Genomic DNA, 17,233 nt, shown 5'->3' with positions numbered 1-17,233 from the left:
AATATCGGACTTTAATCACATTTAAAACCACCGTCGAGTGTGGTTTGAATTACAGGTCTCCAGACTTTCAAAACCAATCTCAATACAGGTCTGCACAATTATGCAACAAAACCTGATTTCTTTCTAGAAGCAAGTACAAGACTTGTCTAGTTCTGGACAGCAGGGGGCGTTGTAAAGCATGTAGCTGCGTCATACCCCCAAAAATCAGGCTACGCCATAGACCTTGATTTAAATAAACATAGTCTTCCAGGTTTATCCTAAAGCCAAATAAGAAGCAGAGCATAATGAATAGCCACAAGGGGGCGACTCCACTGGTCACAAAAAGAGCTCAGTTTGAATGGAAGTCTATGGGAAAATGAACTTCAGTAAAGATTTCCCTTGAAGAGTTAATGGTCTTTTTTTCCCTCTTCTTCAACAGAACATGATATTAAATTTGTACAAAATTTGTTATGTTTCCATTTAGGTGAAGCTAAATAATAAAGTACGACACATATGAGTGCGCACCAGTGTGATTGACAGTTGGTATCATCTAATAGGAGAACTTCCTGAACTTCTGGTTGCAAAACTGTCAAATGGCCAAATTGGTAAAACTCAAGGTTTCAAAATCCCAAATTCCCACGACTGGTGACATCACGACTGGTTGCCACTTGGGCTCCACACACACACCAATCTCTGCTAACATCCTCAGAAGATTCCATCAAAATCATTCCTTACATTTTTAAGTTATGTTGCTCACGGGCTAACAGAAAAGAAACTATAACCTCATATCTCTTTCATAAGAAAGAGTAAGATAAATAAATTCCCCTTCTTCTCTTTTTTTCTCTTTCTCTCTCCCTCCATCTTGGCCTACATTCGACTCACTGGAAGCCCCAGAAATGACAACATGAAGAAGAGAGCAGAGCGGCGCAGGGCTGCAGCTGAGGTGAGCGAAGATAACCTCCATCCATCACTGACTGACGAGGACAAGCTCACGGGTCTTGCTGTGATAGAAGTCATGTGACCACTGTGCAGCGAATTAACCCAGAATTATTCCCACTTTATTATCTGTTAATTGTTACCTCCGCCAAGGAGGTTTTCTGTTTTCATCGTCCTTCTGTCAGGAATTTCCTGTAAGGTGATCACTTACGTACATTGTAGACTTCGACAGTTACAGTAGCTCCTCAAGTGTGTTCTTGACTTGGCTGGATGTTGTAAAAGGGTTTTTCTTCACTGAAGACTTGACTTGTCTTGTCTTATTTTGGTTCCAGGTCTTTTGGTGGTTCTGATTTCACCGGTGGATTCCTTTTTTTTAAGAACATACCAAATTGGTTGATTCGTCCACACCTAAATCTATAGGTTTATTTAGTTTCCTCAGTCGCCTGAGGGCCTTCTTCTCTGGCACTGACAACTCTTTGGACCTCACATTGAACATTTCTGTTAAAAAAAAAGTGTCACCAAACACAAATTCAACACTTGCAGTCAGCTGCAGAACTTAATCTTCTTGTTCTGACAGGGATTAACGAGGTAACGGGCCACACCTGCCCATGAAACACACCTGGCTTTTTAGTCATTTGCACAATTTTTTTCTTTTTGGGGAGCCCCTGAAAATCGACAATAATGTGTAAAAATGTTTATGGTTTAAGCGATTGTTGTGTTCAGTCTCCTCAATATTTAATTTCAAATACATTGTGGTGTTGTACAGAGGAATTATGGTAATTGTATGGTAATGGTAAATACGAGTTCCCAATGCACAAAATGCACATGAACGCCCCTCATGTCATGATTTCCAATGGGAAATTGGGAAATAATTTTGATTTTGACAATTTTTGTTGTGACAATTATTTTATGATAATTTGAAAAGATTTTTTTGTCTTTTCATTTAGTCTATAAAATACTTTAGGTTAATCATTGTACATTTTGCTGCATTTTCCTCACACTGTAGCAGGTGAATTAACAATGCAATAATTGTTTTACCCAAGAAGTAGGTAAGGATGAAATGTGTTATTTTTAATTTTTCTCCAACAACAAAAGCATTTGTCCAGATATATATGTGGGTATTACTGGTATTTTCCCCATTACATTTTGGTAAGAATTTACCCACTGATGCTCCTTCTCTAGTCTCTGCTTCTGTGTCTCTCGTGTTTTGCAGAAACAGAACCCTGAAGGCATCACAGTCAGTGTTTTGTGAGGAAACAGCTGGACTCAGCATGCAGAGCAAATCCAGTGGAAACATCACTGTGGCTCGCAATTTTTTTTTTTGTTTTTTTTATCTTTTTTTGTCTGATGCAACAGAACCATACAACCACACAACCTTACAACCATACAACCACACAACCTTACAACCATACAACCATATAATCATACAACCACAGAACTATAGAACCACACAACCTTACAATCATATAACCATACAACCACAGAACCATACAACCACACAACTATATAATCATACAACCATAGAACCATACAACCACACAACCATAGAACCATACAGCCACACAACCATAGAACCACACAACTTTACAATCATATAATCATACAACCATAGAACCATAGAACCACACAACCATACAACCACACAACCATACAACCATACAACCACAGAACCATACAACCACACAACCACATAATCATACAACCACACAACTATAGAACCACACAACCACACAACCTTACAATCATATAATCATACAACCACAGAACCATACAACCTTACAACCATATAACCACACAACCATAGAACCACACAACCATAGAACCATACAGCAGCAGAAACATTCATGCTGTTGTAGTTGTATATAAATAATAAAATGTGATATTGAAGATTAAACTAGTTTCTCTCCTTTTTTACTGCTTTTTTGGACATTGGGTTCATTTGAAAAAACAAGACAAATAACCATAAGACAATTACTGATTTTGGACACACATGGATGTTTTATAATACGCTCACAAATTACAAAAAGATGCACCATTGACGGTTTATGCCAAGTATACTTTACTAAGAATTATGCTGATGCAATCACAGCTGGCTCTGGGAATAGGCCAGATAGGTGGTCACGGTGCCATCTACTGGAGGAGACTTTGGATGACCACAAAAAAAAGATATATATACTATATGTGTGTGTATATATATATATATACTGTATGTGTATAAATATATAGTTTTCTTTAAGACAGAAAAAAGAGTGTATGGAAGTCCAAATGTGTCAAAATATGTATTATTTCATTTACTTTACCATATTCTATATGTATCATTAGAATTGCCATTTACTATAATTTATTACCATGCAGAGTATGTTGTTATTATTATTTGTCAGTTAGTCTTGTTGTAAAGTCCAAATGACTTCACCTCTTTAGATATAATGATTATTCACATTATTATTATTGTTCTATAATTCCAATATTATAAAGACATACAGTAGTCTTCATATATATGTATATATTGGAGCTGGTATATGACTTTAAATTGCTATCTTACATAAGAGCCTAGGTTGTATTTGCATATGGTCTATATTTGGAGTAAAGTTATGAAAAGGCTGGCGTTTTAAATATATCTCCAGCATATGGTATTATGATAATTATGCAGCACATGGTATTGTGAAATTAAATGAGTGCTTTGACCCAGGGGGCTTAACCGTCAACCATTAACCACTGTGTGTGTGTGTGTGTGTGTGTGTGAGAGAGAGAGAGAGAGAGAGAGAGAGAGAGAGAGAGAGAGTGCTGACATGTGCAGAACGCCCACCCCCTGCTTGTATTTCTATTTTCATAACGACTCTCATTGTTATAATGTATTCATTGGTCTCTTAAGCTTGGTTCTAACCTGAATCTCAGTGTCTAACATTTGTTTAAATCAAATAAATTCAAACAACTCGTCCCAATGGGTGCAACTAGTGTAACACATGTATAACACCAGGAGTCAAGTAATTTGCCAGTAGTTTCTTAATGAGTATTTTATAGTAGGAGAATGTGGGTTAATCTGTAAGTTTGTTCATCCATTAGCAACTTCCTGTGTTCAGTTTTTGACAAATCAATGTGAACATTTTTGGAATTGGTAGGTGATCACCCACGTGTTCCCATTCAATTTTGGTAAGAATCTTTTGATGCCACAAAAAATGTATCAAATTCCCCAAAAAAATCCCTATCTCTGGACTGGAATGTTTTCTTGAAATCTGACACTACGACTCCTATGTCAAAATAGGACAGAACAAGACAGAACATAAGACAAGTGCAAGTAACAGATCAGACACCATCAGAATTAAAAGCGAAAATTGAAAAGATTAGACTAGATAGATCATGTCATAAAGTTCATTTATCAATAGAAAGAGACATGGTGTAGGATGGGAGACTGTTCTAGAGCTTTGGGGACTCTATCAGCTTTAGTTTTGCAAGGAAATTGCAGGCAGAATCAGTCGGGTTCACCCAGGCTAGATGTTAATGCCTAGTCTGAAAAACCTCTAGACCAATCTAAGAGGGTCCAAAAGTCATTGAATTGTAGATTTCACCTCTCATCCAAGAGGAATTATTTTACCTCTGTGAAATCTTGAGAAAGAACTGAAGAAGAATTTTGGATAAGAATAGAAACGTCCTCAAGAAAACTACAAGTCCAGTTTCCACTGATTCAGTGACTTTTGTAGAACTAGTCCCGATTTGACCCATCCTGACACTGGTCCTCACAGAGATGGAAGTACAAACACACAAACACCCCACCACACACACACACACTCACAGATACCTTACCATCTGTTGACACGTGCAGCTGTTCAAAAATAGCCCAGTACCAGAAGCTTCCGTGAGTGAGCAGCAGATAGGCAGAGCAGGCCTCTTGTCGAGTCTGCTCAAGTTTTTGCGACCACACAATGAGTGCGTGTGGGACAGAAAGTCAGAAATGACAACATGATCGCTTGATTTTCCGTAACATTACCGTAAGTCTGACTCCATGTTGTTGCGTGTGCTTTTTTAAGTCCTCAACTGTGAATTTCTCGTACATAGTCTTTTCTTTTCACTTCACCAGAACAACTGTTTGAATCCGTGCCCGAAAAAATGGACCCTTTTCCTGACCAGTTTATGGAATTCCACCCCATCCACGGTACCAACGTGAGGCTGGACCAGTCAGGGACGCAGGCCACCCGGGTGGAGAGCTTCGCCAACGGGGTGTGTTTCAGCAAATACCCTCTGAAGCCTGGGGAGATATTTCTCATAGAAATCGAGGATAAGGAGCTGGGCTGGTGTGGTCACCTGCGCATTGGCCTGACCGCCAACGATCCCATGAGCTTAGAGGTAGTACCTGAGTACTCCATCCCAGACCTCATGGACCTCGGGGACAGCTGGGTTTTTGCAATCACCCGCAACCACAACAAGATCACAGAGGAGCCCGAAGTCCAGGAGGGAGGACTGAGGCTTGGACGAGGGGAGGCTGAAGAAGGACACATCAACACGGCTCCAAAGACTTTCTTTACTGACTCTCACTTGCACATTGAAAATATACGTATCCCCAGAGACAAATTGGTCGGAAGGAGCCGACCCGGACGCTTCAGTCACATTTTGGACGACCTGTACAAGACCAACGTGCTGCCTCCCACAGCCAGACGCAGCAGGATAGGTGTCCTGTATGTGCCTAAGGGGAAGGACGTGGCAGACATGCACATTGTCATCAACGGGGAGGACATGGGAGCTTCTGCAAAGGGCATCTCCACCATCCAGCCTCTCTATGCTGTGCTGGACGTCTTTGCCGCCACCAAGTGTGTTCGAATCGTCCAGGTGGAGTATGGATGTGAGTGTCACACTGATTCTTATTGTCAATGATGGATTATGTCTCTGGTCTCACTGTCTTTGTCAATGTTTTTGTTGTTGTTTTTTGGGTGTGTTGTGGACATACAGCAGCATTAGCTCAGTGGTCATGGTCTACTTTGGTAATTTCCTGTCAATACTTTTGTTTTACTTACCCACTTGTCTCTCTTTCCCATTCATGTTCTGCTGCTTCAGTCTCATCCCTGCAGACGTTGTGTAGGAAAGCCATCCAGAAGCACATTGTCCACAGGATGGCCATTGACTGGCTGGAGCTGCCTGAGGCGCTCAAGCACTACTGCAAGTATGAGTGAAGGACGAAGACCTGGAAATGGACAGAAATATTATTTCCTCTCCACTCAGTTTCTACAAATAAAATGCAATATTTTTTGGAGATTCTGCTCGTCTTATTTGCTCTACATTGACAAAAACTGATATCATTTGACAAGACAATTACAAACTGTTGGGACTGTTCATTTTCCATCAATGTTTGCTTGTTGGAAATAACTCTACAGATAGCATTCACTTAGCACTGGAGGCTAACGTCCCACTGAATACTCAAATGTCCTCACCAAATCACTCTACTAAATCCCAAATATTCTATAGCTGTCATTTTAGATGCATGCTCGAGCTCAGTCTTTCCCAGAGACTACGTCAGAGATCAGTCGCCAAATAAATTAGCACATATGTTTCCAGCTCTGCTGTTCTAGTGTAATCTTATTTATCTCCATGACCTCATTGTTTGGCAAAAACATGGTATTATGTTATTTGTTGCTGTTGTTGCCATCATGGTTGAACACTGTAAAGATTATGACAGATAGTGAATGTTTGTATATTTACAGATTAGAATCTTTCTATTTCAGATCTATTGTTCTTTTAGTAACACGTTAATACAACCTATATATAGGATCTTACATGTGTGATACTGCATTGTCTTTGAATCCCAGCACATTATTGTTCCTCTGTATCAATACTACTGCCACACAGCTGGTGCCTTTTGTTGCCAGACACTGCCCTCTAGTGGTAATCTAGATAACAGCAGTGGGCGGAGTCTGGTCTGGAGTAAATCCCCAGGCAGGAAGAAGAAGAATAATACGTCATACACTCAAGAGGAAGAGAAAAACAGACGTCCTGCTACTGCTGAAAGGAGAAACCGGATTATTTCTGTTTTCGAAGAGCAGAAACACAACATGTCTTTCTGCCAGTTCTTTGGCGGTGAAGTGTACAAGGATCACTTTAAGCCAGGTGAGCAGGAGGAGACATGTGATGTAACATGACTGTAGTCTGGATTATGCAACCAACTGTAGTTCTCTTTCATAATATACAATCTGAATATTTCCCAGGTGAAGAGACATTCTCCACAGAAATAGCAATATCACATTTTGTTGATAGGTCAAAAATTATTAACCTATCATTTTTATTACTATTATTATTGCTGTTATAGTAGTACTAGTGCGAGTGGTGTGTATAAGTGTAAGAAAAGTAAAAAATGTTTTTAGACTAAATTTTATCTCACTCATATTTGATATTGCCTTAATTATAGTTGTGTTATTTACATCAAGCCTTGCTGTTGTTTTTAAATCAGAGGGCACAAAAGGGCCTGAGCCATTTGCATTTTTATATTCAAAGTGAAGCCCTGAGTATGGTGATACTAAACTTGAATTAAACAAGTAAACCAGTTTAATTTCATTGTTTTTTTTAAACTTAATACAGACATGTGCACTAAATGAGCAACTACAAAATAAAAGCAAATAACAGCAAAAAACTTAAGCCGTATTTGTGGTAAATGTCTATAATATACATTCTTTTTAACTTTTTATAGTTAATATCTTTGTACTTTCACATTATGTGGCAATGCACATTTATTATTTATAATCTTCATCTTTACTGTCTTTGCTGCTGTGACAATGCTAACTTCTTATCTTATACATGTAATTATATTTAAAGATACTTACATTTCTTTAATATGTTAAAATATATTTTTGTTCCATTATGCCTTGGCCTGACTCGCTGATCAACAGTTAACAAAGTAATAGATGATCAAGCATGCTATGCTCAGCTCTCAGCCCACTTCTTGGCATTTTTCTAAATCAGGCATAGAGATGGAGTTAGCTCCAGAAGAGATTTGTTTAAAGTTCCACATTAAAAAAACAAACACATGTCCTCTCCTGCAGGTATGTACGTGTGCTCCAAGTGTAACCACCCTCTGTTCTCCAGTCGCTCCAAGTTCGCCCACTCGTCTCCGTGGCCAGCATTCACGGACACCATCAGAGAGGACAGCGTCACCAAGATGATGGAGACTCTCACCGCCTACAAGGTCAGGGATCTTGTGACATTGTAAAGTTCACATTTATCAATCCTGATCACCAGTCAATACTGAATGAATTATTGCTTTGTGTATTTTATAACCCACACGACCTGGAGTGATAGTTTTAGTTCCTTACACATGATCTTATTAAAATCAATCATACATGCACATTTACAGCTATATAACACTTATTAATTACCTAAAATGTTGACAATTAAAAACATGTATTTATTTAAATGTAATGACCTTTCATGGTCCACCTGGAGTAACGTCATGGCACAATAGGGGGGCGTGACCCACACTGTGGGAATCACTGCTCTGAGTCGATTGGAAATGAATGAATACTTATTTTTCAGGTTCTGTGTGGGAAATGTGGAAACGGCCTGGGCCACGAGTTTGTGAACGACGGCCCTGAGGACGGAGTCTCACGCTTTTGAATATTCAGTCACTCTCTCAAGTTTGTCCCCAGTAAAGGTAAGAAGACATGACGTGAAGTGAAGCATTCTGGGACTTAACTGCAGTTTCACAACAGTTTTGAAATTTTGATTTTAATTAAATTTGACTGTACTGGATGGATGTTAATAAGTGTTTCACTTCTCTTTCTATCACAGGTTAAATACAAACAGTAAAGAGAGAGAAAAAATACTTGATGTATTCAGGTTTGAGCTTCCACTCCCTGCTGCTGCTGTACTGTATCTGCTGCTCGGTCCAGAGGTCGGCTCAGCGTGTGAAGGGACATGGAGAAAAGACCCAAGTGGGACGTCCTGTCCACTGAAGAATCTTTGACCGGCCTCTGACACTGGGAACAGAAATCACTGCATTTACTTCACTACCTCATGTTTAACTCCATGATTATTATCATTATTATTGTTATTAATAATAACACTGTGTTCATCAGGATAGGTGCATGTCACTGGAATAAGAAATTAAGTTCTGCAAAAGTTTCCATTAATCACACATTTCTTCCCTCCAAACCCTCCAAATGAACATTATATTATCTGTATAATTAACGTAATGTTTATTTCTGAAAGGTAAATAAAGCTTAATCTATGCACTGATAAAATCCACATTAGCCTGATATTTTTGTATCAGTTTAGTTTGTCAAACATATACAGATTGTTGTGTTACATACTATGTACCACTTATTTACTTGAACGGCAAAATGCAAAATATGACTCACATTTTTCTCATGTCTTAAAACAAAATGTGTTTGATTTATCTGTCATTGTAACGGTATTGATCAAGGTACAAACAATAAATTATAGTTTGATACTTGTGTGCTTGTGTTAATTTATTTATTTTCCAATTTTCTTTATTTACTGTACTTTATGTTACCTTTTTTGGGGTAAATATTGTAACACGTAATGCTTGTTTATTTTTATTTTACTGCCTGTTTTTTTTTTTACCTTCAAATTATAAATTAAAATGTTGTTGTAAATGATGAAGAATGTAAATGTTCACACTTTTTTTATTTCAAAATAAGAGTGTGCCAAATTATCATTATTTCAGAATATAAAAATACCACAATATTTAAAATGTATATTGTATATTATACTTATTTAGTTTCACCAGTGTGTTTTGTACGAAAACCAACCTTTTTAGACTTTTAGATGTAATTCCTAAATGTACCACAAGATGATGCTGTGACTCTTACAATATAACACCACACATAGAAAGTCTACTGTAAACAGTCTGATGGTGTCTGATCTGTGCAAACTTTGCTTGATGTGAAAACAAACTACATTCATAACATGTTTTCTTGCATTAGTTATGACATTTATGATAGAGTAACAGTCATGGAAGCTCCAGTAGTTGACAGGGTCTCAGTCTGTGGGAGCCTGAGGTTTAAAGGAGCAGCCTGACCACCTGGTCAGGGACTGAGGGCTATTATTATGAAGGAAGTACACACACACACACACACACACACACACACAGTGTGGTTTTTCCATAACTTCAGAGGACATTGACTTTTCATTCATTTTCAGGAGACTAATCTTAACCTTAACTACTACTGACCTAACCCTAACCTCATCCTAACCGTACAACATGGCTTCACATGGGGACTTTTTTTTTGTCCCCATAAAGAGGACAGGTCCCCATTGTGTGAGTGTGTTACCTATTTTAGGTCCCCAGCGATGTTTCCCTGCTGCAACACACCTGATTCACATGAGTCATTATCAGGCTTCTGCAGTGCTTGCTGATGAGCTGACCATGAGTATCAGGTGTGTTGCAGCAGTAAAAAAAAAAACAGGGCAGGGCAGTGGGTCACCAGGATCAGGAATGAGAAATCCTGCCTTAATCTAACCACAATTCCAATCTGAATTTAACAACACGTGGACTCTAGAGGTAAAACATGTGCACAAATTCTAGTATTTCTATCAATTTTAAGACGCATTGATTTCCATTCACTTGGACAGCCTATACTTAGCCATGAACTTAACCAGCTCCTCAGAAATAAGGTTCTGCCTCATTAGAATCTGGTTTTGGTCTCCATGAGGACAACTGGTCCCGACAAGTGTTAAGAAAATGTCCTAAAACGCAGTTGCATACTCTTGATTTGACAAAACTTCCACTGTTAATTAAGACTCATTCCACTTCATGTTGTCACATGCATCTCCGGGTCACTTCCTTTATGCACACACAGAATTCCTACACACACACACACACACACACACACTCTCACAGAGGCAGTGAGGGACAAACATGACCCTGGGGCCATAGCGCACAACCATAAGCAGATATTACCATGTCAAAAAATTAGGTCTCCATGAGGACTACTGGTCCTGAAGAGGTAACAAATACAAGCACACACACACAGAGAAACTAAAACTTTTTTTTTATTGGTCTCCACCACAAACAAGTAAAGTTTGAAGCCTATTTTCTCTCCAAACATCACATCTCACGGCGTACAATTACTGAAGGTCATCACAACACTGGCAGATGTCGCTGACCTCGCAGCGTCAGCAGTTTATATCCTGCTGCACCAAATCCACAACCATCAAACTTCACTGCCGCTGCTGCACTGCCAAAGGTATCCACACGGGGTTCAGGCCCGACCTTGTCCAGGCTGTTCTGGCTGAGTAAGTTTCCTCTTTCGCTCAGAAGTTTATTCTTTTTACAACATAGCACAGTTCATTTAGTGGTTGTTCTTAACCCAGACTTTCTTACTGTACTGTGAGTGAGTGCGTGCGTGCATTTTTTTAAACAGAGGTGGTCCTGCCGGCGATCAAACCCACAACCTTGGCAGGGGCTTGTGTTGTGTAATGCTCTGCCAATCGCGCTGAAAAGGAGACGCTCCCAAGCAAAAACAGGCTCAGGAGAGTGTGTTTGCTGCGTTATTACATAACACACGAGGTCTGTTATGACAGAAAAATCTGTTTGTACTGTTGCTGTCACTTTCTTTTTCACTAGTGCACTGTACCCTGTTTTTTGAGGGAGCAGAAGCGGCTGTTTTAGTGATATATCCGTCGTGTTTCTACCGATATCTCTTGCATTTCTTATCCAAACAAGACCAAAGTTGGCACTGCACACACTGGTGGCTCTTTTAGCAAAATATCTGCCACGTTTTTACCGCATTTTTAAAAAAGTTTTTTTTTTTGGTACGGATCAGTTCTGCACGTCGGCCCAATTACCTTCTCACGCTGCACACAGGAAGTGGTTTCATGTCAACACAGACAGAGGATTCCTCTTGTTTGGTTTAGTGCATTGTTGTAGGTTTTTATACATGTATATATATATATAAATATATATATATATATATAGATATATAAATCACTTCTATTCACCCTTTGCTTGACTTCACTCATCACAACATTGTAATTGTCATCTAATGAGGATCAAATTGCTCTGTTGTGTTTACAACATTTCTTCCCATCTTGTGTTGATGTAAAAACAAAGATTACGAGCAGTTGACAGGTTCTCTCTGTTTGTGTAAAGTGTCTGATCCACAAATAGATCCACTACCAAACTGGTTTGATCACTTCAAACCACGACTTCCTCCCATCGTTTCCGGCTCAACAATGGCGAGACAGATGCACCAGCAGACGCTTATCTTCTCATCTCTGACGACGTCCGCTTGTGATTCTCATTCTCACGAAATCTGGAGTTCACGCTGACAAAATGAAAAAGGTCGCTGTAAAATAATGTGTTTTCAGGGCAGACAGAGCTGTAGGTTAATGGTTAATATCCTCAAAGAGCAGATGCTACATTGTTACACTGGTATTAACCTGTGATGATTTAGAGCAAGAGGTTAATGTTTGAGTCAGTGGAAGGAAATCTCCATACAGGCAGGAGAGAGTGGAATAATTACATGATATCATAAAAGGAAAAGTGGATGCAGACGACAGCTACTTCGTCTTATTTTTGACTGCCGTGTTCTACTGCTCTTATTTTAGCACAAAACCTAAATCATCACATGTGAATGTCATCGATGTTTTCTACCGCTGATTCGGGCCCGGGTGGCGGAGCCAGTAGTCTCATCCAGCTCTCTTGTTGGGACACAGAGGCGTTCCCGGGCCAGTGTAGAGATATAATCTCCCCGGAATGTCCTCGGTCTGCCCCGGGGTCTCTTTCCGGTTGGACATACCCAAAACACCTCCCCAGGGATACGTCCAGGAGGCATCCTGACTAGATGCCCACAGCATCTCAATTGGCTGGATGCTAAGCCTCTCACCAATGTCTAAACTCCTCCCCCTATCTCTTCAGCCGTGTTTCCACCAAGTGGAACAATTCTGTTCAGTACAGTACAGTACCTTTCTTTGGGTTACCAAAATAACCAGCCCCAATTGTTCCATTCTTTGGTACCCTTCCCTTGGGGTACCAGGGTAAAATGGTACAGTGTGGTCGAGCCACTGGACACAGCCCACACCCTGCCTACCAAAAATGGTACCTTTTTCAGTCGAAACACTCCCTGACCCAGGGCTTAACCATTCCAAACCGAACTGCACCATGATGGAAACACAGCGTTAGGTTGAGCCCAGACATGCTGCGAAGAAAACTCAATCCGGCCACTTGTATCTGCAATCTTGTTCTTTCTGTCACGACCCACAGTTTGAGACCAAAGATCAGGATTGGAGCGTAGAGTGACTGGTAAATTGAGAGTTCATTTTTTGGAGTTTCCAGATCACGACGGATCCTCCCACATGAGGAAGTTACTCCCCACTAACCTAAGGTGTCGGTTCACCTTTTTCTAGCTGAGTACCTTGGCCTCTTAATCCTAATCCCAATATTGTAACATTGTCTTACCCATTCAGTCATTTTTGAAGATGTGACAGCAGTTTAATTCATTCAAATACTCAATGTGGATGATATCATGAGGTCTTGACGCTTGACTTTTCCTTAAGACAGTTGTAACATTGGTCAGAATTGACTGACCACTGGGGAGAGGGTTAAATTCGAACAGTTTAGGGGGAAATTGCACACCAAAAAAAACGATTTAAAGAGTAAAATAAACCATTTCAGTGCATTTCCATGAAAGAAAAATGTTTCTGTACACAAAACAAACAATTTTCCAGACTCAGTAAATATTGTCTTAGAGCAGGTTAGTGGTAAAAAACCTCTGTTGAACCATTTTCCCCAAATGTGGATAAACAACAGAGTATAAACTTTTCACATTCATGGTTTGTGATTTCACGAGGTTTCAGCTCACATGAGCTCCAGATCTGATAAGACCATTATGCCAAATTGTTCCATCAGTCATCGCCGGCCCCCGGAGCCAAAACACAGGTGGATGACATCACGGTTATTAAGGCATATTAGAGCGTCACGACGTGCCAACACAAACACAAACATTAGACACGCATGCACTCACTGATAATAGTTTTGTTTTGGGACAGTGAGACGTTGTGTTGGAGTTTTGGAACAGTTTTTTAACGTAGCCGTTGAAACACTGACAGAGAAATGCTTCCTCTCATAGGGGCAACTGCTAAACACTGCAGGCTTTATCTCACCTGCATCATTTGTGATTTCCTGTCTGACAGTACGACACACTCACCTTTACTTTACTGGATCTAAACCTTAAATGTTTTGAAATGTGGATTTTATGAGGTCTATGATATCTTAAGTATATTTTCTCCTCTCTTTTTGCCCCTTTTCAGCTGGAAAGTGAAGTTTTTTTGTTTTGCAAACCGGTTCTTTTCCCCACACCAAATCCAAATCATTGGTTTTCTTAATGGACTTTGGTGCAGGAATGTGAACAATTTAATACATTAAAAAAAATACATATTTCTTAAGATATCATAGACTTAAGATGGCACAATTATAATGTTATTATTCAGCCACTGTTTGGTCCTCATGAACATAAATGATGTGATGTTTGTTAGAGGCAATACTATCAGACCTGACAGAGGGAGCATTTGTGTGTATACAGTGGTAGAGCAGGGACGTATCCCATCAAACTGCTAAACAACCAGGTTTTTTGAGGAAAAAGAATTCACCTTTGAAATCTTTTTTGGACGTTTCTTTGTGTTTTCATTTGTACTCCAACGTGTTTGTAATTACTTTATCAGCACAACGCTCCCGTATGCAGCTCAGGAATGTCACTTGGCATCAACACCCGATCTAAACACCGCTATCCTGAGAAACAAAAAGAAAGTTGTGGAGAGTTGGTCATGAACGAGATTGCAGGTACAAACGGTCTAAAAGGTTGAGAAGCTCAGCCATCTGAGAGGGACTCGCTGATCCTGACATGTCCAACTGGAGGGAGACCTAGGGCCAGACCAAGAACCAGGTGGAGAGATTATATCTCCTTGCTGGCGTTGAAGCACCTGGGGATCCCCCAGTCGGAGTTGGACGATGTGGCCAGGGAAAGGGAAGTCTGGGGCCTCTCTGCTCGAGCTGCTGCCCAGTGACCTGATCTCGGATAGGCAGTTGATGATGGATGGTGTTGAGCTGGTAGACTTAATCAGCTTTGTATGAACTCATTTGATGGTTGGTTTGAATGTAACAGACATTTGCTTATATTTAAAGCTTACACACGACAGCTTTAACTGGCTCCAATCTCAGTTTCCCTCGTGTGTCCCACCTGGCAGCCAGTCACCACCTCATACAACCAGGCATCCAAAGAAGAAAAAACAAAACTTGGACGATCCCTTAATGAATGGGAAGTGCGGTGGTGAAATGAAAGATCTCTCTCCAGTTTGTGTACAGTAGACTCTGGCAGTGGCAGCTGTGAGTTTGGAAAAGTACAGGCCTCTTAGCACAAGCTCAAGTCTGGAGTGGAAAAAAAAGTGTGTCTGTAGCCCCCTTTCCCCCCGGTGTGTGTGAAGACTGTGTGGTCAGAAGTTAAATCACAAAGTGGCTGCAAACAGCACCAGCCCGCGGGCACCTAAGCAGTCACTCACAGGGACGTGAGTCATTCAGCATCTGGACTAAATTACGCTCCGTCGTCCGGACGCACGGCAAATCTCCACCATCCATCTTGATGCCCTGACATGATGTGGAGCCCGTCAGCTCGGCCGCTCCGATGCGTCCCCGGTGTCAGCGGCTTCTCTCAGCTCCCTGAGGACGGCGCACATGTATCACCATGCATCATACGTACAGAGATCAAGAGCATTGAGCTGCTGCTCAATAAGTCAGCGGACAGACAGCGAGGTATCGACACCTCTCAGCCCCAGATGGGGTTTGAGTTTGAAAGCAACAAAAGGGAACTTGAGTTAGTGCGTGTCTCACAATAGCCCGGACTCTATAAGTTCTTACGTGTGTACAGTATATAAAGGTGAAGCAGTGTTTCACGACACTGCTGCTGCTGCTGCTGCTGCCACTGGAGAAGAATTGATTTCAGACGTACTGCACATTTATTTTGGGTACATGGAGTTTTCAGGAAACCAAAGCTGTAAGCAGTGGGAAGCCTTAAGGCCATGGTACGAAAAGTGTCGTCTCGCCACGTCTGAAAGGTATAATTAGACATTTTTCCAGTTGACCATATAGTGAAAAAAAATGCAGGGTTAAAATCCTGTCACTATAAAAAAAAGGGGTGAGCAACAGGATTTTGGTCAAATGAGGATAAAGGTGTTTTTTTTTACACGTGCAAGTAAAAATAACTGTTAGTCGCACTTTTCAGATGCAGATTCTCCACTTTGTGATGTTTCATGAGAAGGATATTAACCGTGTAACACTGATTCACTTGTTATTACATGATTACATGTTACATGATTAAGGCGTCTTTAAAGAATGAAAACAAAACGATATAAAATGATAAGACTGTCATTAGTAGTTAGGGTTGCTGACTTTAAACTTGTCAGGTCACTTACTGAAGGCTCCAGTGTGTGCTTCGGTGTCTTCTTCTGTGGTGTTTGGATACGTTTGTTTCACTTATTATCTTCAGCAGGTCAATTAGCATTGTTCATGCCATGGATTTCCGGACGACTCGCCTCCAAATGTCGCTTTAGGTTCGTCGTGTTTCTTCTGTAACATCGTACATGAAATTCAACCTCATGTCGTCACTTCTCTTTCTTCCTCACTCAGTCATTTTTTGCCGTTTTCTGTGCCGTGTGTCCTCCTCTGTGTTGACATCCAGGTAGATCAGAATAAGAGATTAGTCTGATTGGTTCTCTTTATTCGTTGATGTCAGTAGATTTCATCGTAGTTTTTGTAATATCGACTTTATTTTTATTTAATTAACATCTTGTTTTCATTGGTGAAAAAGGGTTGTTCATTAACCCTGGTTTCTTGTGCCCAGGATTACATTTTTCTACGATTCTTATTCCAAAAGTATTCAGTGCAGCTCAATGAAACCTTATTTTGTGGAGTTCTGTCTTTAGCATTGAAACAGTTTCGTATTTTGTTATCTGAAGTATTTCTGTCAAGTGCTGGAGTTTTAAAAAGTGTCAAAACAGAATAGCTTAAGTTCAGAGAGAGAGCGAAAGATCTCTGAAACCCCGCACAAACACATCAAAGCTGCTTTTCATCTTGTAATTTGGGGCGGACTTCACATTTAACAGGCGTCCAGCTGCAAACAGGAGTAGATATGAGTTGATGCAAAGTTTACACAAAGTGTTTTGTAGCGTGTCTGACAGCAGCAGGTAAAAAGCAGCTCCACGTTTTCCAGCTTCATCTGCCCAATCGCCTCCCCAATCTGATTCTACCGTCAGCCGAGCCGCAGCTCTCGCTGCCTCGCAGTGAATTCCTCCTGACAGAGCCACTGACTGTCTGTAAACATCGCGT

At 40.4% G+C, this 17,233-nt stretch overlaps 2 protein-coding genes across 3 annotated transcripts; both read left to right on the top strand.

Annotated features, from left to right (window-relative positions):
- The first annotated feature begins 4,775 nt into the window (after window positions 1-4,775).
- neurl2 (neuralized E3 ubiquitin protein ligase 2) lies at window positions 4,776-6,154 on the top strand. Its single transcript, XM_058621383.1, has 3 exons — window positions 4,776-4,901; window positions 4,991-5,749; window positions 5,962-6,154. Exons 2-3 carry the CDS (start codon window positions 5,020-5,022, stop codon window positions 6,075-6,077), a joined length of 846 nt encoding a protein of 281 aa, XP_058477366.1. The 5' UTR covers window positions 4,776-4,901; window positions 4,991-5,019; the 3' UTR covers window positions 6,078-6,154.
- Window positions 6,155-6,864: 710 nt separating this feature from the next.
- On the top strand, window positions 6,865-9,343 carry msrb1b (methionine sulfoxide reductase B1b). 2 transcript variants are annotated; one of them, XM_058621309.1, is made up of 4 exons: window positions 6,865-7,008; window positions 7,938-8,080; window positions 8,428-8,545; window positions 8,683-9,343. In XM_058621309.1, exons 1-4 carry the CDS (start codon window positions 6,954-6,956, stop codon window positions 8,685-8,687), a joined length of 321 nt encoding a protein of 106 aa, XP_058477292.1. In that variant the 5' UTR covers window positions 6,865-6,953; the 3' UTR covers window positions 8,688-9,343. The 2 variants fall into 2 exon arrangements, with proteins under 2 accessions (XP_058477292.1, XP_058477290.1); XM_058621307.1 differs by lacking the exon at window positions 8,683-9,343 and having other exon boundaries at window positions 8,428-8,559.
- The last annotated feature ends 7,890 nt before the right edge of the window (window positions 9,344-17,233 follow it).

The sequence above is a fragment of the Solea solea genome, chromosome 21 (assembly GCF_958295425.1).
Source record: "Solea solea chromosome 21, fSolSol10.1, whole genome shotgun sequence".
Lineage (NCBI taxonomy): Eukaryota > Metazoa > Chordata > Actinopteri > Pleuronectiformes > Soleidae > Solea > Solea solea.
The sequence above is the reverse complement of the archived record's forward strand: the minus strand, read 5'-3'. Positions and strand labels throughout refer to the sequence as shown.